The sequence below is a fragment of the Thermobia domestica genome, chromosome 3 (assembly GCF_964235325.1).
Source record: "Thermobia domestica chromosome 3, izTheDome1.hap1.1, whole genome shotgun sequence".
NCBI classification, from domain to species: Eukaryota; Metazoa; Arthropoda; class Insecta; order Zygentoma; family Lepismatidae; genus Thermobia; species Thermobia domestica.
This window is the reverse complement of record NC_137456.1, coordinates 52,524,947-52,552,858: the sequence shown is the minus strand read 5'-3', so window position 1 is coordinate 52,552,858 and position 27,912 is coordinate 52,524,947. Positions and strand designations below refer to the sequence as shown.

The 27,912-nt window shown below is 33.4% G+C and overlaps 1 protein-coding gene across 1 annotated transcript in view; it reads left to right on the top strand.

The window, feature by feature from the left end:
• LOC145681787 (gamma-aminobutyric acid receptor subunit pi-like) overlaps positions 1–27,648 on the top strand; it is a 42,019-nt gene extending 14,371 nt beyond the window's left edge. Inside the window, exons 4-7 of the mRNA XM_081753397.1 lie at positions 8,052–8,134; positions 10,512–10,649; positions 15,009–15,210; positions 27,480–27,648. Of these exons, the coding sequence (XP_081609523.1) occupies positions 8,052–8,134; positions 10,512–10,649; positions 15,009–15,210; positions 27,480–27,648 (592 nt within the window). The remainder of the gene's footprint in view (positions 1–8,051; positions 8,135–10,511; positions 10,650–15,008; positions 15,211–27,479) is intronic.
• The last annotated feature ends 264 nt before the right edge of the window (positions 27,649–27,912 follow it).

Sequence of the window (27,912 nt, the reverse complement as noted above, 5' to 3'; positions counted from 1 at the left end):
CATCAATATTTTACAAGCATGAGGAGTATTCCAAGCTACAGGCATTCCTGTAAAAAGGCCAATTACGGCCAACTACAGCAGGACATGTCTCTTACATTGTAAGATATGCAACAAGGGACAGGTGTCCAACATCCGGTAGGATTGCAAACGCATGTGAGAGGACTGCAATTAGCCAAATCTTACTCTTTTCAGCGGCACGCCAATTGCATAGAAATAGTCTTATTGTCCGACGACCATTATAATGTATATCATTGCATCTCTGGCAACGTTCGTGAAGATTAGTAGGGCTGCAACAAAGATAAATGAGGTATCATTGTTTTTCGAGATAATAACAGATTGAGTCTGAGTAGTGATTTTATACTCATCTGGTGAGTGGTGAGATAACAAAATAAATTTAAGAGTACGTACGGTCATGAAATTTTGATTATCAGGTTTCCTTGTATGAGGAGGCGTAATTGTCCAAGGGCATGCCAACCTCTCAATTTCTGAATGGGGTAAACTTACCAGTTCCCGCTTACTTCATAGCTCCAGTCGGCCCCAACCTTTTCTTTATGGATAAAAATGAAAGACTGCTTTCAACAGCACAGTTGGCAGAGATTTTGAGCGAGGAAAGCAAATCTGGGTAGCAGAATGTCCTGACATGTCTGCTATAGAGATTTAATTCTTGTTGAGAACGTTGTTGGTGCTAAGGGAAGCGTCTTGCAGCACTTCTGGATAATCAAAAGGCTACCCAAAAGTAGCCAATAGTGTTGTTGAAGTAATGGAACTCCACAATGCATCAACTCATTACCACTCTTGTGAGTACCGTTGTATGCATTGCAAAGTATGGGTCGGTGTCCATGATGATCACTCATCTTACTGAAGATTATTACAGTCTTTCTATAACATAAGGAAGACTATCATCGGCTGAAGTGATTTTAGTATAAGATTTTTTTGCATGAAAATTGCCTATTTCAAAGGTACGGTTCAAGTTTGACCAAATCGTTTATATCGGGTGTTGCAAAATAAGTTGAGGGATTTTATGCACGCGCAAGGGATTCCCCAAAGGAACGTAGGGAGTCCCGGATAATCTGCCAAGTGAAAATTGGTCTAAATGGATATGAATTGATAGGCTTTCTACCAGGTAACAATAATTCGTTTCTCTTAAGTCGATATCTGGAACAAATACAAAATGGCGGACACCTTCATGCCCGTTGTGTGTGCTTGCATAATCGCCAGGTACGGATGCTGGCCAACAGTGAGGTTCTGAGTATTAAGAGTAGCAAATTTGTACTCAAATGCTCTAGAAAGACATCTGTAGTGTCGGTAGAGCATAACAGATGAAGCAGGGTGATTCACATGTATGGAAACACTTAACGAAAAATGCCCAGAAATGCACTCATACTCAGTAAAAGTGAGTTCAAAGCGTCGGAAATGTAAGGATTAGCGTCAAGAACATGAAAGCCATTGCCAATTCACCAATAATATTCCTTCAAACCGATGCAAAATGATGTGCACGGTTGCATACCAATAAGGATGCAATAACTGAGACCAAGTTCAAATTGTGCAATTGAACTCACTGAGAAACTGGGTAAACTAAATGAATGTCACTAGTGGGATCGCATGATCGATATTGAAATGTGGCCAATGTGTGTGTTGATATCAACATGTAGCTAATGAACAAATGTCAACATGTCCCACTACTGCTGGGATATTGTCCCACGTGTGAAAAATAGGAAAATAACTACTCGGGTCTTGAATCTGAAGCCTTGGGCTCCCAGTAGGATTGGAAACTGCGACCACGCGAGCAAAAGCGAGCGCTCTAGCCCTGAGGTTCGAAGAAGCCCCACTTTCTCTGTATTCATTTCTTTTAGGAGTACCCACTTTGTTTGGCAAGCCCTCTTGAACAGCCTCCCGCCATACTTGTGTGTTTCATTTTGTTACTCCTACTGCACAGTTGTAAACAATCAGAGCTTTAAGACGTTTCGTGCTATTTCTCATGTCGTTTTATTTTCCATATGTATGGGTTTCAGCTGTAGTGTTAAATGTGCCAAATAGGTACATTTTCGTCTTTATCTTGGCATGTGCACAGTGTGTAAGATACGAATCTCTGGAGGTATATTCCTGTATTTCGAGTACGTCATATGTCTCAGAAGACGTGGGGCATGATACAAGTTTGTGTTTGCACGCTCTATCAGAATTTAAACCATGGATTAAGAGATTTCTTTTCATATGTGTCGACTGTGGGGCAATGTCCCAAACAAAGAGGGACATTGATACAATCGTGTTCTAGTTACGTTCTACCAAAAGGTGCACCGGATGTAATAGCAGAATGTACAACGTTATTTTCGTAGTTTTCGCACGTGAGACGGTGCGACATGTTGACATTTGTTCACTAGCTACATGTTGATACCAACACACACATTGACCACATTTCAATATCGATCATGCGATCCCACTAGTGACATTCATTTGGTTTACTTAGTTTCTTTGTGAGTCCAATTGCACAATTTGAACTTGGTCTCAGTGGTTGCATCCTTATTGGTATGCAACCGTGCCCATCATATTGCATCGGTTTGAAGGAATATTGTTGGTGAATTGGCAATGGCTTTCATGTTCTTGACGCTAATCCTTACATTTCCGACGCTTTGAACTCACGTTTACTGAGTATGAGTGCATTTCTGGGCATTTTTCGTTAAGTGTTTCCATACATGTGAATCACCCTGCTTCATCTGTTATGCTCTACCGACACTACAGATGTCTTTCTAGAGCATTTGAGTACAAATTTGCTACTCTTAATACTCAGAACCTCACTGTTGGCCAGCATCCGTACCTGGCGATTATGCAAGCACACACAACGGGCATGAAGGTGTCCGCCATTTTGTATTTGTTCCAGATATCGACTTAAGAGAAACGAATTATTGTTACCTGGTAGAAGGCCTATCAATTGGTATCCATTTAGACCAATTTTCACTTGGCAGATTATCCGGGACTCCCTACGTTCCTTTGGGGAATCCCTTGCGCGTGCACTGTAGGATTGTGAAACATACAAAATTCAATAGAGCAGGTATGACTTCTTCAGTGAATTTTTTACCCGCCCTCTTTATGTTGGATAGTTTCCGAACTATTGGCGTCCGAAAGTCATTTTCCCACGCTTTCGGCACCTTGTAGATGTGAAACTATGTCCGATAGCAGAAAGTTTAAGAGAACTTTTTTTCTTGTCTCAGTGGCAGGAGTCACCTCCCAAGTGTTGTAACACTTATTTTGCAACACCCGATATATATACATACATACATACTTACACACACATACACACACACACACACACATATATATATATATATATATATATATATATATATATATATATATATATATATATGATTTGGTCAAACTTGAACCGTACATTTCAAATAGCCAATTTTCATATATATCTGGTGAGAGTGAGTAATCAATAAGTACGATCGATTACATATGAAATCTATATGCATATATATACTTTAGCAAGAGCAATGACATAACCCTTTAGCATATGGTATATGTTTATACTTTCGTTGCGATAAACGATCTTTATACTATTTGATATTTCCTTAGTAACCAAGTACATTTAGGTTTTCGTGTGTTTTTGTGATATGTGTTATAGGTAATGCGTTCATGATCGGAGTCTTATTTCATAGCGAGTATAAAATAATTTATTGATCACGTTTTCTCTAACCATTAGAGCCAACCTGATTACATTCTTCAGAACATTGCATAAACCAACACGTATGTTCTTTCTCCTTCATCCTTGTTCCTTGTTTTCTGGAATCGGACTGCGGGGGTTCACCTCTGGCGTATGGCGTCCTTGGTTCGACCCCAGTTAGCGCCAAGTGAACTTTCTCTTGGAAAAAGACTATGTGGTGGATTTCTCGGGGTTCTCCCGTTTCCTCCTACTTTCCTCATTTAACCATTTCTTAAATTTATCTTTATCTTTGTCTCCTTCAGACCAGGTTGCATAATCGTGGGACGTAAAAATTAAAAACTTCATTCTATTCTTTTTGCTTCCTCGACAGGAGTTCGCCATGCTTTAATTGAAACACCGATCCATTCAGCCGTGGATTTTGAATATCGCCGTAAAAGTAATAACTGATCTAAAATTAAGTTTTCCTTCTACATAATACTGGTCGAAGATATTTTAGGTGGTGGATGGCATGCTGTCATTAGTTTATGGAATTATTATTTCTGACTGTTTGTACCTAAGTTTAACACCATTTAATTGAGATCTCAAGTAGTAAATAAGTTGTCGCTTTACTTGTTCCGGAGCTGAAATTTCTCTGAATGTATTTGGATAAATGATAACAATCTTAAATTACGACGAAATTGTTAGTTTCCAATTTGGTGTAGGCACACTCGAAGAAATACATATTTCCATTTCAAAATGTGTTTGGAACATTGCACACTACCAGGGTAAGAGCTTCAAAAGATGCTGCAAAATAGATGACGTACTGATTGTAGTTTTATGTGATTGCCATCCAGTTAGACAATATAAAACAAGATATTGGCACCTTTTCTATCTCTCTCTCTATTGAGCAACTTGCTATGTTTGCGAAAGTATTGTTTTTTGATTGGCAAGGTTTGCGTTTTATTTATCACATTGGACCTGCTTCTTCAAGTAAAGTATGGTTAACTGAGGAAATTTATCTAGTTAACGAATTGTATAATATAATAAAACCGCTCTTTTTCATAAACGATTGGAGGCGGATTCTCTGGAGTTTCGTATTTTGATATTTTCGGATGCAAGTCTAGTGAAAATTTAAATTTGTTTTCCTCTGAATTTTCTCTGTATCTTATTCACATAAATGGAATAATAATTTTTACCAAAGTGAGTTGCTTAACTATTAGATAATGAACAAGAATGTATGTTGTTTCTTTTAAACTCTGTCCAAGAAACATGCACAGAGAGTGAAAATCGACCTTTAAGAACTCCCGCAGCGTTCCTTACTAAGCCTACATTCCTGGTAGGAAATAAATTAGTACGTTTCTTGCTTTGGAAGTGGAATATTCGTCTTGGCGTCAAGGAGAAAGATTATGTTTGAATCTAAAAAAAAAAATAAACGTCTGTACCTTACGTAGCCGTTGAAATGCATCTATTTTGTGGATTAAATAAATAATTGCTATTCATCGGGATCAAAGGATCTGAAAGTTTATAGACAAGTTATTTGAAAATATTAACCTTATCTGTAAGATATATTTTCCATTGTAGCAAATGAGGAACAAGGAATAATGAGTTGAATTTCAGTTTAGCGTCCCTTTCAGCAGCGAGGCTATGTGAGACTTGGGCCTACTGATTAACGTGGAATCCGAACCACATGAGCTCCCGCCGGGAAGAAAAAGGAATAAACACTACCCAACTTCTGAAGTGTTATCAGAGTAGTATTTTCAGAACATTTTGTATGAGATTTCTCTGCAAGAAGTCTAACTAACCAATACTTCTCAGAGATTAAAAATCTTGTCAATTCTCAGAATTTTACATAACTTATATCACGGTGTCCGATTCGATGAGGTTTGTTAACAACAAAACAAACAATTACGAAATGGTTATATTAACAGGAAACCTTTCATACAACTTACAACATTAACAACATTCACAGATTGCGTTTGAATGAAACTCAAATACCAAAACAAAAATACAAACAGCCTTAACAATCTTGCAGGGCTGAATTTAACATACAAAATATTTCCTACCATAAGATTAAAATATTAAGGCTACTTCACATTATGATATAGTGTTATCGCTCACTTGTGTCCAAATAATATTGAGCAATTCATGAATATGTGCAGTATATAATGCGATTGTTGTCAGATTGTAAAATGTATAGTTGAATGGAACAGTAAGTTTGTGTTAAGTATTGTTTTTATCTTGGAGAAACGACTTTAGACGTAACATTTCTTATTCAAAAGTGATTGGGGAACGATCTTTCAGTGTTTTTCACATTTTAGTGTCCGTGAAGGATAATGATCTCCGTCTTCTTCGTCTATCCGTAAAGAAAAACTTTCAATAATGACCACATCATCGTGATTGTGAGATGCAATTTTTAATTGTTTGCCTGTGAAATTGTGAGAGAGTCGAATAACTACCAACATATCACTCACAACAGTATCACCACGTTAGTAAAATAATGAGTTTATGGTTTGATGAATCGTAAACGTTAACTTGAATACCATGTTTAAAGTTTGCTAAGATTAACAGACAATATATGCGTTTATTTTATAGCTATAGAAAGTATCACGTTACATGTCCACGAACGTAGGATTGTCAAAGTATTGTACTTGCATCAAAGTTTTGATAGAAACCTTAACAGATATGATAAATGTGCTTTTGATGTGGATAATTCATGACACTCTATATGAGTAACATTTATACACATACGTAGCGAAAACAAGGTTAATTTTATATTTAGGCATATATATCATTTCCTTTGAGTTTTCAAGTAATAATTTCTGACACATGGTTCTTAAACCTTCTGTAAATCTGTAAATTATATAAATACCCTTTCTAAACAATTAAATTTTCCTAACAAACCGTCGTAATAGTCTGTTTTAGACCTCGAAAATGATACTTTCAAGGCAGCTTTTGATGTGCTATAAATCCGTTTAAGAATTATTGAAAATTGTGTATATCAACGCGACTAAAGTCCGGTGAGAACAGTGAGTCTAGGTTAAGGAAGTACTGGCGTATAGGCCAAAGCAATACGGATCCATGCAATAAATTATGATACCAGTGTACTTTTTTACTTTTTCCTTTGGTAAGGGTTTGCAAATTGTTCTCTCATTTCATACTGGCGAATGTCTTCAATTACTTCCATATTTTGGATTTATTCTATCATTCTCTGTTAACCCAAAGATGACTGATTCTAATCCTTATCAATGTTCATTTTTGATTGAAGATAGTATAAAATTCTTGTGTACTTCAAAAAGAGCCTCAAAATATTGCATGCATAAAAATCAATTGTGAGGAGAGTAATTGTCATGCAAGAGATAATTTACTACTAACCCAGCAGTCACAACATATAGTGTGAACTAGCTTTCGAAAATTACGTTTAGTTAGTACCGTGTAACCTAAGACTTCTGTAAGAATAATATATATTCTGCACTGCCTATCATCCGGACAGCTACAGAAAGCATGCTTCCCGAAAATGACAGAAAAAGGATATCTTCAATTTACCAAGCACTCAGTTGATTTTGATTTCTCGCAACACATAGCCATATATATGTTTCAAAATAGTTTCGTCAAGAACGCTTTTATCTCCTCTACCTTTAAATGTCGGAAGGATAAAAATGTATAGTTAGAAGCTTAGGTCGTCTTATATTCACAACTAAATTCTACAACTTGTTGGCATTTAGTTACAAGTAACTACTAGTTATGTTTAAGAGATAAAATCACGAGACGTAACTTGTTGTGCATATCTTCATTATAATATGTTTTTTTTTTTTTTAAATTTTAAAATCACGTATTTAAAAGACTTTTCACGTTACTAATAATAAGAGATGAAACGCTTCCGGTCAGTAACAAGTTTAATCAATCTTTTGGACATTTAGGCATTAATTGTGCGATCACAAATACATTTAGAAAGGTAAAAGAAAGTAACTGAATCATGATAATTTGATTATTTGCTAAACATGGGTACACTAGCTAGTATATTTCCTTCTTTGAAGTTCTCAACGTAACTTTAGAAATTGATTAGAAATTGAAGTTAATAAAAATTTTAGAAATTGAAGTTAATATGACTACGGGCATTGAAGTTGATGTTTCTTCGTTTGAGAAAGAACTAAGAAAGCTACTTAGCGTTTGTCAAGATTATACTTCTGTCATATTTAAATACAAGGATTATCTGCTTATGAACATAATAAATATTATAGATTAAGCCTACAGTATTTTATGTGACACCTGCGGATAATTTAATAATTACAAAGGTTAAAAAATGGAACTATAATTCTTACAATGCTGCAAACTATACATTATATTAACTATATTTTTTTGTTTTGATTCATTGATGGGATGTTGTTATTTTTGATTACGTGTATCTTTTCAGTGGAATTCTTATCACTAAATGTGACTTCGACTTCAGTTTGTATCCTATAGATGTGCAAGCATGCAATATTGACATACATATAGGTAAGTTTTGATTTTGATGAGAGTGTATTTCAGGATTAAAAGTATGTAAGTACAATTCAATTAACACATTTTAAACAATACTATCAGGTTTTCTAAACGGAAATGTCGGTCTAGCCAAATTAAAACTAACACGTGAAGACACAAGTAAATCTGTATTTATTGCTGTAAGAAGTTATTTTATTGTCCAGTGCTAAAAGTGGCTGGACTGAGATTACATCTTTGGATTTGAACGAAAATCAGACCTAAATTATAAGTCCATGGAGGAGAGCTAATCATACCTTGACGTGTAACGTGCTACTACAATAGAGGGTACGGTAGTCGTAATTCTTGTAAAGCATTTTGATATAAGCTTGAAAGACAACAAAAAATACATAAATTGTAGTCTTTAGTACGTCGTAAACCTATTACACGACTGACACATCTCTACTGGTAAAGGTTGCTTAACTCGCGAATTGAGGTGCTTCCACAACAATTTTTATAGAGTGAGTTTGACTACGGGCCTATGATATAAAGTACTCTCCAACTCCCTTCATAAAAATTGTTTCGTGATTACCTTAACTGTCTAAAACACGTATTTTTGCATAGATCACATACTAGGTCCTAAGTGAAGTCTTGACCCGACTACAGTAGGTCTCATAGTTTTGGAGCTATGGACCTTTAGAATTCATTTTTTCACGTTTTCAGCAGCTTATAATACGTAAACGATGGGGTTTACGCCCTATGTTTATTGTAACTTTTTTGGTTTATTTTACTCTCAGAAATCACTCCTCTGCTTTTGTACAACGAATTTAGCGCCATACTGTTTATTTATTAGGGTGGTCCTTAATTTTTGCTTCCAGAATTTCTTTGTACTGGCCCTCTAAAATGGTTTCATATGGGTCTAAATTAGCTGCATTGAATATTAAATGGTGCCTCAAGCAGCCTAAAATTTTGAATCCGATTACAGTACATAGTATATGCGAAAAACCTGTAATGAACTCATGTAATTTAGAAAAGGCTAAAGGGAATGCGAAGATACCCAGGATAATAGAAATAGAGGAAGAATTGTAAATAATTTTGTATAGTACTGTCATAGCGGCCATTTCGAAATTCGCAAACTTGGATTCAGGTCAAAAGTTTCAAATAGAAAGAGGGTCATTTGACATAGCGTTTTGAGGTAGCGTTTTGCCATAACCACAAATCTGGCTTTTTTAAGATAGCTTTACTCGTGTAAGAATTATTACCTGTGAAAAGATTTCTGCTTTTCAGAGTTAATAATTCTTACACGACTAAAGTAAAGAAATGATCTTGGCGTGAAAAGAACGAAAAGGATAACACAGCTTCAAAAGAAAGACGAACGCGAAAGAATACGCACTTCTGAAAATGATTTGTTTGAACTTTATACGCCAAACGACACGGACTGGCTAAGTAATAAAGGAAAAAACTGTAAATTTTTGTTTGAGAAGAATAAATCTTAACTCAACATTCAACACATTGTCATTAATTAATTATCGTAATTAAAAACATACTATTGTTTCCATAATTTTGTTAAATTTTTATATCTACAATAGATACTTTACTGGATAGAAAACGTCTCTACATAATTTTGTGTTAAAAAAGAGTAACAAAATAATAAACAGTTGGATTACATGTTTACAGAGCTTCAGGTTTCAGTCCACAGCGAAAACAAATTTGTTGCTATGATAATAGCAAAAATACTTTTCTTATTCGATTAATGTGATTTTTACTTACATAGAAAAGAGTAGTTTGTCTTGACTTTATTGTTTTAAAACTACAATGCTTTTTAGTTTTTTCTCAAAACTTAAGTTTATTTCACTGAGGCCTCTTTTGCGTTACCTGATTCAATTACGTTCTACACTAGAAGTGCATTTATTGATTATGTAAAGAAAGTACACGCGCTCTATTTTCGTTGCAAGTAAGGTTAAAATTATTAATGAAATAAAGAACTTAACAGAAGTTACACGCCCAGAATAAAATCGCAAGATAGAACGAGTATTTTACCTTTGTTTTACGAAAATTTATTTGATAACCCATTATTGGTAGATAAAATACTGAGAACGATGTTGTATGAGCACATGTAAAAAATGATATTAACAATCTTACATATTGACAAAATATAACTTAGAAAGACCGTTTAGCAATCTTTTAGTGCTGATCAGATTCTTCTATATGCTTAACATAAGTAGCAGATATTACAACATGCTTTGTTTGAAGGTATACATATTTATTTTTAGCAATTAATTCTTTAAAATTACAAACTTATAACGTAATCGCAATTTAGGAAAGTTGTAACAAAATATATGTTATAAAACGTTGCAATTGATTAGTTTAGAACATTCATTGTTGTGTATACATTAAAACAACATTTGCATTTCAGTTGGTGGATTAGATAATGTCATATCTTTGGAATGGGGGAGATCGAATCTTGTGAAGAAAAGAGTGATTCATTTACCTCAATATAATGTGAAGGTTTGCTCTGTTCCAAGAACAATATTTTTAAAACTACCAAGCACTGGTAAGTATTACATCTATATCTATACTTGGCACTATTTTGATGTAACAAACATTCAAAAGAAGGCAGAGATAGTTTAATATTAACATGTTTTGTTTGTAGCGCAAGAAATGGATATAGAGATAATTGTCTTTGTGCCTGCACTGAGAGAGGCAAGCTATATCGAGCATAATGTAACTCGAAAACGAAAGAAATATCAAAATAAGTAAAGCTATACGATTCAGCGAAATACACATCATAAACGTAAAATGGAATAAATTAATTCAGGCGAAATATATTTCGTACACTATTCACTGATTCTGTCAGAAACAAGAGCTTAGTTAAGATATTCTTAAAGTTTGAAATAATTTGCTTCTTCTGTATAGAAAGTGGTGAAGGTGATTATAGGCATAATTTGGGCATGCCTGAAAAATATTACTATTACAATAGTCAGAGATATTCAGACATAGTAAACCTATAAAAATAAGGCTCGCTGAAGTAACGTTTAATCTTATTCAACAATAATTCTTTTTTAGAAAACTACTCAAACAAATTAAAAGGAACTGGGTTCTCAAAATCAAGAAACCGAAGATTACACTTATGCCACAATATCGATTACAATGAATTATAGTAACCGGGAGAAAAGGTCTATTATTACGAAATATGTTACCAAAATAAAACAAATCAGTAACTGAAGAAGAAAATTATATTAAATTCAGTCTTTGTGAGAACGAGTGTGATGTGAACATTAAGAAAGGGACAGAGTATTCAATGTCGCTTTTGTCTTGGATGGTATTATTTCGTGTGTAGTGATCTTGATGATAATTATGCAGAAGACATTTACATGTGTTTACAGTTTGCTGATTGAGTGAGATTGTGTTTTTACAAATGGTTGTATTTGAACGAACTTATTCGTAGAAGCTTACAGTGATACTAAGTCTACTATTACGTACCTCCTTTTCTTTTGCAGCAAGAACGTTTACGTTTAACTAATGCTAGAAGACTTAAGTTGTGTCACTTATTCAGTATTGCTAATTTTATGTAAAGCAACGTTAATATTTCAGTAACTAAACAACGAAACTAAGCCATTTGAGAATGTGTGTGCCTTAGATCAAGTATTTGATTTTATACCACATTCAAGAAAAGATAAATAAATCAATACTAATTTTCTCTAAAGACGCATAACATCAAACATATCATATTGTTTCATCATAGGTTTACGTTCTGTAATGTTTAAAGAAAGTTTTCCTTTAAAAATGCTTCTAGACACATTTGGTACTATAATCTTGTTTTTCTTTTTTTGCAACACTATAAGTAAATTCACGGAATTGCGAATTGTGTATTACATAATTAAGAGACTACTCACAATGTTCAGAAAGTGTTTTTCTTACTTTTTGAAAATTTTTCTATGTGTTATGACTTTGTATGATAGCTTTACCGCTGCCCAAATATAGACTGGTACCTCTTCTATTATGTAGAAATATATCTGGGCCAATCTCTATAAGACAAACGGAATTTTATGATGGAATTCAGACTCTCTACCTCAATATCAGGTAGTCTAAACTGTAGTGAGCTTTTGTATATGAGGTAGAGTTAATATTTCTAATATCAGGATATATCAGCGTGAGGTCTAACATCATTCGACAACTGACAATTCAAACTAGTTGATGTGCAATAAGCATTGTAATACTTGCAATGCGAGAATAGGAATTATTTTCTTTTTAAAGTCAATATATAATATAAAAAGGAGCAAAACAAAAAAACAAAAAAACGGTACACTAATTTTTGCTGTGGAAATTTACTCCACATGCAGGTGAATATTTTTTGTATCTTATGGGCAAAATAAATTTTCAAAAGTAAGAGCAAGAGAATGGCACAGTCACTTCCGTTCTGGAAGTTTGCAGTCTAAATTGCTCCTTGTTGTAGGCGGATATTTAAATCAAATTTAATTGTACTCTGAAAAAAGTCGAGCAAGATCGACATCTGAATAGTTAAAATAAGAAGGTTTAGCAAATAAACTAAAGATTCTTTACTAAATAGTGTTAGAGATTTTGAGAAATCTGGATACGTACTAAAACGCAATGTATCACTGTCACATACAAATCGAAAATCTACTCAATCGAATTTCTATTGCGAATCTCTACTGTAAAGTAATGAACTTTAATGTTAATTTCTGAAGTATTGTTAACAAGTGTAAAAAGTGCGTAACTTATGACAACGATGAGCGAAGGAATTCGCAGTGGAAGCGAGTAGAAGCTCCACAGTTTATTTTAACGCTCATACTAACGACCACTAAAGTTATGCTTCTAGTATGATGTGTGTAATAGAATATTACATTATGAGCTGCTGCCGTCGGGCACAAAGATTCATTTGGAGCTTTGCTGTTGACAATTAGACTGATTGTACCTAGCAATTAAAAAGCGACCGGTAGTACTAGTCAACATGAGAATGCGACGGTGGAGAATGCAACGTTGACAATGTTGTAACGCCCGTTTGTTTTCAACAACCCACCAGAAATTGAAAGACATTCTATGAAAGATTTTAGTTCATTCAGCGTATAGCCCAGACAGGGTTCAGCCATATTATCAATAGTTTTGTTCTTTGCAAATCTCTGTGAATATTACTAAGTTAGTTTGAATAAAAGCTGTGAAACCACATGTCCCAATTGTTTGAACAGAAATCGTAGAAGTTCCATATTGATGGCATTATGGTGTTGCCAGAGCAATGAGAGAAAATCATTGGATAAAATAGTGCGTACGTGTGTTTCATAATTAATTTTAAAAGTTCAGTACTTGTATTCTCCTTTTGGTTTCAATGGATCAAATGTCTTATAGACAAATTACTACATATAAAACAAAGCATTTTGTTCATTATATACTCCAAAAAGTCATTGTTCATCATATAATCCAGAAAGAGCAGTCGGATGGTAATTTGTTTCCTTGAAATTTTCTAAAAAAATGTAAATTTAACTCTATTTACATTTTGTACGTACATAGCTCTCTAACAACTCTTCAACAAATAATTGTAAATATAAATAGTTTTAATGGTAAAAAGTCCACATGATGCATCTTGCCCATGGGCGTGAGTTTTCTTCGGCAAAGAGTTTCTAGTAGCACCGATTATAACTTTGTTCATAGTTTGTATGTAAATCGTTCCGTATCAATTTCTTCATTACACGATTCGTTCTAGGAAATAACAGCGAGAATGTTTAGTTCCGTGATATTTAACTTTACCTTATTTCTATTTTGCCATTCACCATTCTGTCTCTCTGTCTTTATGATGTTGATTAATGAAACACTCTGAACCGTTAAGTATTTCATTATTTTGATTTTAGTGAGAAATAGTTTTTGCATTAGCAGTGTTTCTACACTCTGTGTTATACACATTTGATGACGTTTGTTACATAAATGCTATAATAATAATAAGAAATATAATAATAATATAACATCATTGAGTCCTTATCTCAATAGTAATTATTACCACGTCTCGAGTAAAATCATCAGTTTCTTTGTGTTCCTACTTATAAACAGATTACGTTCAAAACACTATGACTTCAGGCGCGAAGTTAGTCAGCGAGTAAGAACGTGGAAGGGGAAATGCCGTACGTGATGAGTTGCGCACAGTGAAAGCGTTGTGGTCGGTACATGTGAGCTGTTAGCCACTTGTTTTTGCGCTGTTCCAGAAACGTCTCGCTGTGCGACTCGATTAAAGGTACACACACAAGTGCTCACAGCTGTTCGGAAAATAATATGCCTACCTATATAATATACAAAAACATACCTGACTTCTCTAGTTAATACTAGAAACACATATTCGGGTTACTTTCAAGTAATGTTCGTTTAGCAATTAAAACCAAAGTAAATATTTAAAAAAGATTTGTCAGAGCTGTATGTCAGATTATGGAATACTTAACGACCAGAAAATTTTAAGAGATTTAAGTTTTTTGTTACGGTCGCTTTCTGAACTACCTTGAATACTATGCAATGTCGCAATATATTTCGGTCGATGAATATTCGTAGCTGTCACGTTTCTTACTGTTGACAGTCGTATGATAACAACTATTTCACAATATCAGGGTCGCTTCATTTTCGTAGACATGTTAACTTCATACCATCGATGCAATCTGGCTCCATCAATGAAAATGGCATGCGATTCTATTCAAAAGGTACTGTTAGCCTTCATAAGTAATCGTTAATAGAAAACACGTGTAATTTCAGAGAAATTCCCAAAGTCACCTTGCTTTAAAATAACCTTAGTGTAATTTAATTTTTATATCAGAATGGAAGGAAATGATATTGTAATATAAACCTATTGTTTGATAAAGTGTTCACACCAAGTAATGGTTAATTTTAACATAATGTAAACGCTGAAATTGTATTACAGGTACCTCACTCCCTATGATGCGAGTAATTGTAGTACTGGAGAGAAATATAAAGAGCTTTGTGATTCAAGTTTATGTCCCCAGCAGTATATTTGTTGTATTATCATGGGGTAGTTTTGTAGTTCCGCCTGATGCTATACCTGGACGAATGTCACTCTTGGTGACCATTCTGCTATCTCTGGTTACTATGCTTGTGGCTGGAAGGTGAGTAATAATCTTATGAACATGTCGCCATTCTTAATTGTCATTTAGTAATGCATTATAACAACTGAGCACTCATTTCAAATTAGATTAGATGTACAAGGTTGTAAACACTTGCAACATCTCATTCTTCTCAGATCAACTACCATTCGAATAACTTTAACATCGTCCCTATCTTGAACTAAGTTTGTCATTTACATTCGTTTCTGAGCCTTACACTTTGCATTATTTGGTATATGTACTTCAATTACAGCTATCTTCTAATTATGTTTTTTCTTTCACTTTGTATGCAGCCAGTCGTACTCATTTATCTTTCATAGTATTGTCAATCACTATATTAGTCTATTTACTATTGAAGGTTGTTGCTAAATATCAAGTGGAGATCGCTACCAAAGGATTAAGTTAATTTTTTACATCATGTATCCTGAATTCACAAGTGCAAATATGACATATCTATCAATTATCACGATCGATTACTTATCTAACACAATCAACCTCTTTACATAATAATCTTTAATATTTTCATTTCTTCACAATTATTTACGACACTCTTTTATTCGATCCTTATCTAAGTTTTAACATCTTTCCATAGTAGTACGTTTTGAAACCATACAGTATTCACTTTTCCTCTTTTCCTGGTATTCATACCTTTCCATCTGTACAATAACAGATTTCAGATATATGTATTCATTACCCTTTTGTTATGTAGTATGTCGATGTTTCCAATTAACATCGTTTGTTTTATTCTATTGCTTTATTCACGTGATCATTTTCTGGATTTTACAATTTTGCAGCATATTGTTTTATCGAAACAAGTGTTCAGTTTAAATAAAAATATATATACTAACAAATAGTAATACATACAACTTTACTTTTCCTAGTATAAAGATATTCACAATAATTGAATAGATATAAAAACATTTACTAGGTAAAAATGTTAACAACTGAAGGGAAGCTAAACGTATCAGAATCCTACTAAAGTCTTCGGTTGTCTACAAAATGTTCTTGTACAATATGCTAATCTGATAATTTTCAAAGTTCTGTTTCTTTTCGTTGCGCAGTTTCAGCAGTAATAACATCAGAAATACCACTGTAGAAAGGGGTAGGATGAACTCTATATCTCATTAGGTTATGAAACTCGGTACTCATGTGACTAGTTTTATTTTTGTATAGTTTTACTTTGAAATGAAATCTTTGAGTTTTACGTCCCACGGTTATGCCGTAGTTTTACTTTAATGGCAATTGGGAGGAAGTTCCAAATGCTATTGCCACTACCAAATTGAAGATGGTAATAAAAACAAAACAAAAAATCAGTTTCATATGGCGAGACATAATTGATGTGCAACGTGTGGTTCAATTATTCAGTACCGTTTACATCCTAGCTTGACGTGTTATATGCTCAGTTCATACTTTTTAATCATGTAAACATCGAAAATATATGACATATGAAACTTAGAGTATTGAAAATAATTATCTGTAGTCCGCGGTCTCGGCATCTAAAATATAAGAGCTGCTTGGGGAAACACGATTGTATATCACATTTTCTAACTTTAGAGTAAACTGCAAAAGAAAGTTCAATATTTGTATGGAATTCAACACTATAATACATTCGAAACAAGCTTACCATGCCATCTACAGGTATTTTTCCGAACTTAAACTAGCTACGTCCTATTTTATTATATTGCGCACACATATGAAAGTATTTTCTTAGTATTGCTATTTCCAAAAACCGTTTTTCACTGCTTGAAATCCGACGTGAAACGTTATGGAATGCAACATTACATTACGTAAACGTAGTTTCACATATTTCACTATTAGGTTTAGTTCCTTTGATTCTAGAAAAAGAATAACTGAAGTAAATAGAATAGCATATACAACAATGATAATTGCTTAAAACGGGAACCTGACACAAAATAACTAATACTGAGAGAAGGTTTATAATTCTTTCGAGGGAAGGAAAACTTATTACATGATTCAAGCCAATAATTTGCAATAGAAGGTAAAGGTCCAATACAAAAATAATGGATAACATCTAATTATATACATGAAAAACAAAAGAAGGTGATTTATCATATATTCTTTATAAATTTCAAAATAGAGTTGAGTAAAAAAAGCAAACAAGCCACTTCTGAATACTAACTGTGCGTAACTGAATGTTTTGGATACTAATGCAAAATTTAACTCTTCACAACAATCTTCAATTATATAAGCAAAAATATTAACATCAATTATAAAAATAACAAAGAAGACTTACCAATATACAGTATGTATGGTTTAATAGGAGATATTCCATGAACATATCGCGTACTATACCTCATTACATAACTGATATACTTACTGAAACACAATCAAAATGGAGCAAGGCAATGGAATAAATGAAATGAAATGAAATTTTTGAGTTTTACGTCCCACGGTTATGCCGGTTAGGCTAAGGGAGACGGTAATGATGAGTAATGAATGAAATGGTGGAATGAAGAAAGTGGGAGGAAACGGGAGAACACCGAGAAAACCCACGCACACGGTGTTTGTCAGCAAGGCAATGGAATAGCGTCGATAACTTTAAATAAACAGACCTCACAAAATAAGTATATAAATTTAAAATAATATGTCCGGTACTTTCTCACCATGAATTAGACGAAATGGGATTTTTTGTAAAACTCACAATTTTTAAACACGAACACTTCCATTCTACTATCAGTATTTTGAATTTAATAACGACAAATCGCTTCCGACTTTTTCTGTGACTTCAATTTACATGATATTGCACTTATTCCAGCCCGAAGCAATTATGCCCAGTCCAATACTGTGTTTCCGAACGACGAACTAGTAATTCCATAAAATCCCGGTTGTGCTACTGGCTAACGCCTCCGCGTGAAGACATTCACCACTTCCTCCCGACAGTAGCTAAAAAAACACTATACGGTATGAAACTATTTCCAATTATCAAAAATCTATAAAACAATAAAGACTATGGAACTTAGATTTAAATCTCTAACCATTAGAGGAATAAGAATACAATCGAAGTTTGGTTTCACATAAATGGTAGGTTTCATTAGATTAACCCTTCGTACACCAAGGTGGATTAAAAATTGTCCACACTTTTATTAGGATAAGAATATTCGTAGATCTTTCATTACTATCATGTCATAGCTCAGGTTTTGTATAAAAAATTATATAAATTGTATTTTCTCGTTCTATGCTTTTTGATTTCTAGAAAATAATCAATACCTTTTTTTTTAAAAAAAAAAGTTATCCTCGTGGACATGAAATGGATTTCTTCGGTGTAACGTGTCACCATATTATGCATGAATTTATTTCTGGTTAAAGTTGAGCATTCTGACACTCGGTGTCACTACGGGTATAGCTCACACAAAGCGTCGTACACCTAAACGGAAACGATTTGCTACTTTCAGAGTGATGATATGAAAGGTGGAATCATAGTTACGCGTAAGACCACATACCAAGAGAGGATTAAAAATGTCTTCCACATAAATCATTATGATTTGTCCCTGGAAAAGTAACATTCTTCTCTATTTGTTGTCGCCAGTTGTCTCAGTATATAGTTAACACAAAATAAAGAAGAATTTTATATTTTGGGGGCAGAAAATACTGATTTATGAGGTAAATGTATTTTTAAACCCTCCCTTGCTGTATGGTGTTAAACATAATCCCTGGTTGTACGTAGAGTAGAATTTGTAAAGATTAATTCGCTAAACAATGATGTAGTAAAACATATCATCAGCAAGAGAACATTAGACCAAAGTTCTTAGTAGGTAATAAATTAAAACTCGTACCTGCTATTAGGAGCAGAAATCTTATTTCTGCTTTTATTCGCATCCTCTTCCCATTTTTACTCTCTAGACTATGTGCATGCGAAAGTGCAGTTGAACATAGAGTACAATGACATATACCTAACACATTTTATTATCCTTCACATAAATTTCAGGATGAGCTCCTCCGTGGCTAAGCGGTTAGCGTAAGCGCCTTCGGCGCGGGAGACCCGGGTTCGATTCCCGGCGGGAGCTCATATGGTTCGGATTCCACGTTAATCAGTAGGTCCACGTCTCATATAGCCTCGCTGCTGAACGGAACGTTAAACTCAAAATCAACTCAACTCAAATTTCAGGATTTAAGGATTGGTCATACGCTTGTTGCATATTGGGACATTATTCCTTGGCAGCCCCATGTGCATAAAACCACGTACAAAGTTGATTAGTAATCCTCTAGCTTCAGCAATCTGGTCTAAATTTTTTCATATATATGAAATTGTGATTGAAGGAATTTTGACAGGACCAAAATTTAGGAGTTGACCATCCTTTTTTTTTTTTTTTTGAAAGAGGATCAATCTAGTAACTCTTAACAATCCAGTTGTATGACAAATCATGTATTTTATGCAGAATTATCAGTTATTACCATTTAATTTGGTTAACAAACAATATAACTTTCAACAATGTTTACATTGTATGACAAATGATAAAGTTTGGTACAATGACAATTATGACATCTTTCAAACATTCGAAAGATGTTGTAACCTTCTGTTGAACTTACATGTTCTTCTAGATTCAGAAATGCATGACTTGTGTAAAAATGGAGTTCATATCATGTCAATCTTATTTACATTCGACAGACAATTGACCGCTGTTTTGAGTAGAGCCCATCTTGTCTTAACCTGATCGCACCTACATACGGGCAATTCGTAATCTTATTTTGGAGATCATATCTTTAAATTTTCTTGGTCAGAACGTTTTGCCAATTGCTTCCTTTTTAAAATCTTAAAGTTAGACACTTAATATTTCGAAGAAAAAGAAGCAAAAAAAAAAACAAGCTTCAAGATGTATACTTATTATCTTGTTTGATTAAGAGGGATCTCATTTCTAGTCGCAATAGAAAATGTATTGAGGGAAATAGAAATAAAGTATACATTTATAATATAGTATAACTACTTATCTTCTTCATGTTCATTAAAATTCAAAAAAAGGATAGTAAATTATTTGACTGACGGCTTGTTACAGGTTAAACCTTATGAAATTTTTCATAATGGTGTTTCCTAGTCAGATGGGTGTGAATACTAAATATTAAATTTAAACCAATATTAAAATACAGAAAGAGAATAGAAAGTCATTACACAAGATCAATCGGAAAATAAAATACTCAAAGACTACTAAGAAAAGAGCTAGTTTAACTCCTGTGCATGTACTATGTAATTGGATCTGTAATTATAATCCAAATTAAAATTTTATTTTAGATTGCACTAAAATCAATTACCCGCTTCGCTGGGCTAAATTAAGAGAAAGTAGTAATATGTTCGTTAAGCAGTCACTTTTTACTATTACTAAAGTGCTCTTTAATAGGGCCTATAGGTCATATTCGATGACTTGTACATATGTCTCTCCCTTACCAATGTTGCGTACGGCATCGGAAGTGTCATTGCTCATGTCAGCGACATCGAAAATTATGCATTGGACACTAATATTGGTCATTTTCGATCATTTTTCAATGTCTTTCTCCTCCTCCACCAATAAGTTACAGCCTAAAGTTATATGACAAATCATCTCAGATTTAAAATTCATTACTTATGTAAATTTGATCGAGATCGGTCCCATGGTTCAAAAGTTATTAAGTTTCATTTATTTATATATACGTATCTCCCACTCCTATCCCCTTCACGTACGTCCTACCTTCAAAGTAAAATCATAAAAAAACGACTCAGTCCCGAATTTAATTCATGTGCAAATTTTGATCGAGATTGATCATTTAGTTCAACAATTATTAACTTTTATTTGCTTTTTTAACTCCTCCCTCCCCACCCAAATCCCTAAGATGTTTCGTGAAAGTGAATAGATAAAAACACTGCCAGAGCCGAACCTCATCTATGTTGAAAATTTGATTGTCGGATGGTTCAAGATTGATGAAGTAACAAAAAAGTCTCTTTCATTTTTATTTTTACTTATATATATATATATATATATATATATATATATATATATATATATATATATATATATATATATATATATATATATTCACCCTTCCCCTCTCTGAGGTTGCACTTTCAAAGTTAAATTAGAAAAAAAAATGTCTCAGGCACAAACGTCATCTACGTTGAAAATTTGATAAAGATGGTTTGGATTGTTTAAGAGTTAAGTTTCATTTAGTTTTACATTGTTAAGACAATAAAATTACAATTATATTTTAAAATTATAGTTGATTTTTACAAACAAACAACAAAATTTATTCTTGGTTTTATTTTTGGTTTTAAAATATCTGCTAATATAACATTATGTGTATGTTTTAAATTTTGTGCATACTGTATTAAAAATAAAAATGATTATAGTGCTATATAACAAATTTGTTAGCATACACACTTTCGCCAAACAATGCAAATATGAACTAAGCGACATTATTTTGTATCTTCATAATGAACCAAAGTTCAAAATATGGAGTTAATTAAGATATATCAAAATCTAAAACACACGTGGGTAAAAATCAGTCCAAATACTAAAACCGGATCTCTAAAATTTCACCAATTTTAGTCGTATAAAAACTTTATTTTATTCATTAATAAAAAGAAAAATTTCACTAACAGTTTAAAACAAGTAGGAGAGCGTAAACTTCAAAATTATATTACAACAGCATCCAAAAGCACTAAAATATAAAACCACGTACTGTTTCTGAAACTCGGTGGCTCAGCGGCAGAGCATTCACCTCTGGTGCATGGAGTCCCGGGTTCAAACCGTGCTCCCACCAAGTGAACTTTGTGGTGGACAAGCACCGTGTGCGTGGGTTTTCTCGAGGTTCTCCCGTTTCTTCCCACTTTCATCGTTCCACAATTTCATTCATTTCTCTTATCACCGTCTCCTTTAGCTTAACCGTGGACCGTAACTGTGGAACGTAAAACTCAAAAATGATTTCAAAGATGTTTCTGGAAGTAAGGATCTCCCTTGCTTAAACTAAACATCTCCTACTAACAAAACTAAAATATGTGCCACAACCAAATGTTGAGCTAACTCAATTCTTATACATACCTTACACACAAATTGAAATCATACTCTGTTCGCGTTACACAACAACATCTATCACACCAACTCCAATAAATTATTTAAATACACAAATTGAAATTTAACGTTCTTATTTATTTTTTCTAATTTGGCTTTAACTTGCCCTAAATCAATGCAACCAATAATAAATCGTCACCATTTCTTACCACTTGAAATATGCATACGTTAAGTATTTCAAATATTCAAAGTTAGTTTTAATACTAACTAAAACAATCTGGAAAGCTATAAGTGCTGTAAATAGTACATTCTATGTCCAACCTAAGAGATAGCAACACAAATTGGCGATATATAAATCTCTCCTTCGTCTTCTCCAACCTTAGATTCTACCGTCACGACCGGAACATCAACTATGTTGAAAATTTGTTTGAGAACAAACAAGTAGTTCAAGAATTATTAACTCACGAACACAGTCACTTTGTTTAGGAACTAGAGTTAAATGAACTTATATTTTAATAATCTATAATAATTGGCTCAAATAAAAATAAATAGATGTAACAAAATTAAAGACAAAATTAAAGATAAAATTAAAGGCAAGAAATTACAAAACGCAAAATTAAGTAAGAGAAAATGCATTTCAAAATTATGATGAGATTGTACTGTTGTCCAAGTTATTGTTTTTGTTTTATGTAAGATGTAAATACAGACATGTGAATGTGTAATGTTTTGATGACGAAGGACAACAAATGAGTAGAATGCAGAGTAAGAACTATTGTGAGAGTCATTGTAAAATTTATTTGTTATTTGTTAACATCAACACAATTTTAGGATGTGACAAACTGTCAGATTACGGAGATTGACGTGTGGAGATTTTATCTATTTGATGATCATTGCAGAAATGTGAATTTCGGCAATGAAAGAAGCAAACACGTGGAGTGACATGAGTCAAGGTAGCAGTTTGGAAATTGACATGTTCGAAATAAATACCCTACCAAGATTGAAAGGAGATCATTCGAAGAAGAGAGTTCTAAGACGATCATTCGAAGAAGAGTATTCTAAGAAGTACATTCGAAGTTACAGAGAGAGTTAGTCGTTAGGGTATAATCACTAGTCATGGTGAACTATTCTCCATTATAATTTCTACAACTATTCAACGTTCTAAAATCTTGGTAGTCTCATCATTCCAAGTTGTTGGAGTTTGTTAAACTGCACCTTGCTCCCAGAGGACCATCACCAACATCAATTCAGAAACTATGTGTTTGCTATCTGATCATCGTTGTCAAATAGATAAAATAATCAGTCTTCGCGAGTTGTGATCTGATCATGTTTTGTACATTCTATACACACCACACAGTACACTTTAATGACGAAGTTCTTTACTGAAAATACAAATGTTTATTTATGAAACTTGGCATGTTGTTTGTTTTCATGAAATTACTAGCTAAGTTTTCCTGTGCATTATAGATAATGTTCAGAGGACAATATCCCTGCGTTTTGACCTATGCATTTGCTATAGTAGGCACACGAAGTGGGGTTGACAATACACACACACACACACACATATATATATATATATATATATATATATATATATATATATATATATATATATATATATATATATATATATATATAAAGGGACAGAGATGTTGATTTTAGTATATCTCCCTGCCCTCTCCCACCCCTACATTACTCCGTCAAAGTGAAATGAAAAAGCATTTCAGGCAATAACCTCATCTATGTTGAAAGTTTGTTCGAGGTCGGTCGTTTGTTTCAAGACCTATGAGCTTTTTAATTTATTTTTTATAATTCTCCACCTACCCATCTCTTAAGCTCTACCATCAAAGTGAATAGCTAAAAACATTCCAAGACCACAACAGCATTTACGACAAACATTTGGTTGAGATCGGTAGGGCGATTCAAGAGATTAAGAGTTACAAACATAGTAATTTTCAGTTTTATACATTAGGAGCACTTATCAATATCATTTACATTATTTCCGAGTTAATTTCTCACCCAAGAGCGGGACAGTAGTTCATTGAAGTTGTTCAATCGTTCAATGAACACATAGGATGTGTCGTAGTGTGCATTGCTATGTTGGCAATTTGGATGCTTTTGTATTGCCTTTCTTGTGGTTTGATAGTTGAAGTGACTATATAATGTGGTGTACTACGATATTTCTAGTTGGTAAAAAAATTCCAACAAATTTGACAGGGAGAAACGTAACGATCACCCTTCGACCATTGCTAATAATAAAAAGTGGTAAAAGGTTTATTTTAAGAGGTTTACCATTATATTATTGCGCTCCAACTTCATTGAGACGATTATGCTGTGTTTGTAAAATTTCATATGGTTTGCAATTTTAGAGATAATTACTGTTCTAGGTACAACGTATCGTAGCATTCATCCATAGCGATGGATCTACCTCGAATATGCAAACTGTTACCAGGCTAAAGCTTTTTAATTTACATTGTCCAATTTGAAACAGTAAAAAGAGTAACAAACGATTCACTGTACCATACTTCTACAATATTGTTACATATTGTCATCTAGGTATACTATTGGCAATACAATTTTAAAAAGTAATAAAAGGTGGTAGAATCGTTACATGTGATACATGGAGTCACTCTTTTGATTCGCGAAAGTATGCAGTGGACAATATCATGTCCGAAGGTTTTCTTCGCGTACTTCCGTATCTTCCTGCATTAGAATTTCACCATTTATTCCATCATAATACCCTTTCCTCAATTTCAATTTTCCCTTAAAGGAAACAATCTTGACTTGTTAAACTGAAAGATTTATTTTCTACGAGTCAACAAACTGGTACAAGTTTCAAACAAGGCTGTATAAAATGTGAATACCTAAATTTAGCTAATGTCGAAGCATATACCTCCTATACACGTTAAAATGTCAACGAACATATGCTTAATACGTTACATTCTTCTGGTAAATTGAGACTTCTTTTTCTGAAACTATAAATTCAACATTGAATAGTAAGCCTGACTCACATTTATGAAGTTATACATCAAAATCAGAAGCTATTATACTGATAAGACTTCCATTTTATTGAGAATGCATACAGTACAGTATGCATTCTCAATAAACAGATTTCTGAATACCTAATTTTTGGCCATTCTGTATATTACAACTGGAATGTCCCTTCGTTCTCTCACATAGTACTAAACATACAAATTTGAATATATATATATATATATATATATATATATATATATATATATATATATATATATAGTATTCTAGAAGGTTGCTGAAGTTGTAAGAAGTTGTTACAAGTAGATCGGAGTGTAAAGAAAGTTTCACAAAATATGCAAATACGTGGTCAGCAAGATAGATATTTGTCTGCCTGTGTTTATCTTTTTCTACACACAGGAAGCTATTTAAAACATATTCGTTCTTCACTTAAACAAGCATCAAAAGTTGTAACCACATTTAGCCTGCTTACTATTTAAGATTTCAATAAATAGAGAGGGAATTTAAGCAGTGATCAAAATGTTCGCTCTGGTAGTTTATGTAAACTCTCATTAAAAGAAGAAAACTCGCAATCTGCCGATCAGATTATAATTTCTTAGTATTAAAGAAGGTTGATTGTGTTTGAGATGTCACAATAACTTTTTGGTCGTTATTTCCTTAATGTGGAGTCAAAAATTGTATTTCTTTCTATACATATAACATACATCCAATCCACGTTAACGTAGTTCTGTTTACATATTTTATACTAATCATACATTTTTGCTGGATTATCACTTACATGTAGGATTTAAGGTTGAATTAATATCTATCTATGATGTACGTGAATCATTACAAATAAGGACATGATCTCCAATGGTTATAAGTTTGCGATAAGTTATGTAACTTTTTTTTTTCATTCTTGTAATAGCCCTACTTTTCTCTCATTGAACGCATGAACATTTCACTTTAAAAGCAGGGTGTGAATATCTGAATAAGATACATACTTTGATGTGCATAAGTTTTATTTGTTCTGTATTTCGTTTTCTGAAACTGTTATGGTATATAATCTACAGGACAATGGCACCTCCTGCTTTGGAAATCTCTTGCTCAGAAGCGTGGCTCCTACTATGCATAATGTTCATTTTCTTGGCTTTGATCGAGTATCTTGTGCTTTTGTTCTTTTCACGAAGACGAATCACTGATGGTGAAGGACTTTGCTATTCACCGAGAACCATCTGCTTAAGAACAAAAGTGTACCCACTTACTCCTCACAAGGTACGTATATTACGATATAAAGATGTAGCATTAACAGTATCATGAACGAGAATGACAACTACTTAGTTTAAATTTTCAGAAAATAATATATTAAATCAAGGGAAAGTAATACGTAATACTAGAATGATGTTACAAAACTAGCATATCATTCTCTTTCGGTTAAAGGTAAGAATCACTAAGTTAATGCGATTGAAATGTCCCAAAACTATAATCAATATTACAATACTTGTTAGGAAACCAATCTTCAGTTGAAGACACACTTTTCATCTGACTTTACCAGTGATGAGATTTCATAAAGAAAGATTGAAAAGAATGAAACAGACTTTGTAAGCTTACAGTATCCTTAAACGTATGTTACACGGTTTGGATGAGAAGTTGTACCTTGCTTATAAGTGGTTTCGTTATACATGGAAATATAAAATATTTAATTATCTTACCTAGTGCCAGTTCAATATAAACGACTTTATGTTGGAATGACAACACTGTTAACTTTAAGGTATCCCAGATTTTGAAAAATAATGTCACACCGATTTTTGCACGGGTCAAAATTTCAGCCTTTTTTGTGTGTTAGCTTAAAAGCTACAAAAACGCACAAAAGAATGGCCCATTCTCTATATGAACGCAAAGTGAAACCAAGTAAATCCTCTTGAAAAATAAACCGGTCTACTACATTCTATACGAAATATCACGGGTTTCACTTGCTGTTGTTAATAGAATCCGCATTAACTAATCAATTTTATAAATAAGCTAATCAACACCAAACGACAAAAATGTCGATAGAATTTTGCTACATCTTCTTGACAGCCCAAAATTAAAACTTACCAAAATATATCAGTATTATTCATTTTTGATTAGCTAGAAACTTAATGCACGTGATTGATGAACATGTAGTAGAAGTAGTAGGGTGAATGTGCCAATAGTCGTCACTTTTTGATTGCAACTTTGCCTTTTACTTCATAACTTTTAACAGATACAGGTGAATGCTTAAATTGTACATTGGTTCTAATATTTGTAGCTTATTGTGTGATACAGGATGATTACCTTTGATATAAAACACATAGAACAAAGTTTACAATTAAAACAATCCAAACATGCGAAAAATGCCTATAGTCGTCACAAAAATTCTCAAAGTCGTCACCTTAAACTTCCAGTGTTCGTCACTCTTACAAATTCTTATAGTTCAAGCTTATGGAAGTATTAACGCTTAAGATGAGTGGCTAGCATGTAAAAGACGGTCAATATCATCATCACTATCACGCACATCGAAACAATTTTCGCACATGAATTCCACATCTGAATCAGAATCATCCACACCTGGGAAAGATTCTTTGTGTGATTTGCCAATACAATTAGCGTGAAAGATTTTGTTGCATTTGATACATGTAGGGTTATAAGTAAGTATTACTAACTCATTACACTTGGCACATAACAGATTCATTTCGTGGCTTTGTAATTGTTGTTTTCT